Source organism: Sinocyclocheilus anshuiensis, unplaced genomic scaffold (assembly GCF_001515605.1).
Source record: "Sinocyclocheilus anshuiensis isolate Anshui unplaced genomic scaffold, SAMN03320099.WGS_v1.1 scaffold22421, whole genome shotgun sequence".
In the NCBI taxonomy this organism is placed as follows: domain Eukaryota; kingdom Metazoa; phylum Chordata; class Actinopteri; order Cypriniformes; family Cyprinidae; genus Sinocyclocheilus; species Sinocyclocheilus anshuiensis.
In genome coordinates this window covers 1-1,898 of record NW_015545904.1, presented here as the reverse complement: position 1 = coordinate 1,898, position 1,898 = coordinate 1, and the positions used below count along the sequence as shown (strand labels likewise).

Here is a 1,898-nt window from a genome sequence, read left to right as displayed (position 1 = left end):
TCCAGGTTTGACCAATCAAGACACACACTACGTCACACACTTCGATCTTTCCTCAGTTCTGTCCGAGCGTCAGATCCAGGCGGCGGAGCTGAGGATTCGTATTCCCAAAGAAACGCAGCAAGCGAACATCACGGTGGAGATCCGACACCAGCAGGACCAGTCCCTGGGTCGACTGTCCGATTCCTCTCTGATGAGCGTCTCCCATCACTGGAGGGTCTACAACGCCACAGACCTGCTCCTAAACTGGATCGGCCCCAAACTCTCCGAGAGGAGAGCCGCGAGACACGCTCTTCACTCCGGGTGTAAAGCTGCCGCGAGACACGCTCTTCACTCCGGGAGCAAAGCTGCGGACGGGATCCGTCACAGAGCCATGCTGCTGGTCTTCTCACACACCGTCTCTGGACAGAGCGAGCAGGACCGAGCCAGTCTCCTGCACACAGCAGAGAAGTCCAAGTTCTTCTTTAACAGCGAAGGAAAGGAGGTGCGGAGAGACAAGCCACACAGGAGCAAGCGGGGCCGCAGGGGTCAGCCGGTGAGGAACCCGGAGCCACTCCGGGGTCCGGCTGAGAAGTGCAGGAGGGTCGACATGCATGTGGACTTCAATCAGATCGGATGGGGCTCCTGGATCGTCTTCCCCAAGAAGTACAACGCGTACCGCTGCGAGGGGAGCTGCCCGAACCCGCTGGGAGACGACCTGCATCCCACCAACCACGCTTACATGCAGGTGAGGCGCTCGTTGTATTTATGTAGCTTTGTAATTATTTTTAATGTTAAATAATTAATACGGAATTATTTGCATTGCAGACTGCATTCTGTGTCTTGGAACTTCTTAGGGTTGTTATCATTTACTAAAAATAACATAAAATTAATTGAAAATGCATTTTAAGAAAAACTAAATTAAAACTTTTTTTTTATTTTATATTAAATAACTAATATGAATACAATTTTTATATAAAAACTTAACATTTATATTTTTAAAAATGCACCTAAAAAACAAAACAAAACATTTTCATTAATTGAAATAAAACAAATTTGAACTTAAATAAAATATTTTAAAACATTATTTCAGCTAGCTGCCAAGGCAACGTTTCTCATTATCATTTAGTTTAATTTGAAATATTAAAATAACTAAATCTGAAATAAAATGACATAAAATTCCGTTAAAACTAAAAACTTAAACTAAACTTAAAAATTGTTACTTGAAATGTTAACTGAAATAAAATATTTAAAAAACATGAACTTATTTTAACTGTGTGTATATATATATATATATATATATATATATATAAAATATAGCACATATATAAAACTTAAACTTATTTTATTTCAGCGAACTGCCAAGCTTAGTGTCAAGTTTAACGAAGTAATAACATAACTAAATCTTAAACTGATCATTTCTCATCTTCATTTAGATTAACATTTATGTACTAAAATAACTGAAACCAAAACTGAAATAAAATTACATAGAAATTCAGTTACTTGAAACTAGAAATTAACTGAAATAAAATCTAATTAAAATATTTAAAAAACCATAAACTTATTTATTTCAGATATTTTATTTATTATTTTCATTTAGTTGAACTTGAAGTAACTAAAATAACAAAAAAATTGTGCTGTCAAACGATTAATCGCATCCAAAATAAAAGTTTTCTTATTTTTTTTATTTCAGCTTTTTTATTTCTAAGTTTTAATTAGCTTAACCTGAAAATAACTAAAATAACTAAAACTGAAATAAAAAAATTCTATAAATAAAAAACATACAGACATATAAAAAAACTAAAACTAAATTTCTAAAACTTCAGCTTAAATTAAAATGAAAACAAAGTAAAAAAATAAAAATATATATATATATATACATATACATACACACATATATATATGTGTGTGTGTGTGTGTAT

General features: G+C 34.7%; 1 protein-coding gene across 1 annotated transcript; it reads left to right on the top strand.

Moving 5' to 3' along the window:
• Positions 1 to 25: 25 nt before the first annotated feature.
• On the top strand, positions 26 to 724 carry LOC107698451 (nodal homolog 2-A-like; the record flags this gene model as incomplete). The annotated part of the gene is made up of 1 exon (XM_016499465.1): positions 26 to 724. A coding segment is annotated over one exon (699 nt), but the record flags the coding sequence as incomplete, so codon positions are not given.
• Between the last annotated feature and the right edge of the window lie 1,174 nt (positions 725 to 1,898).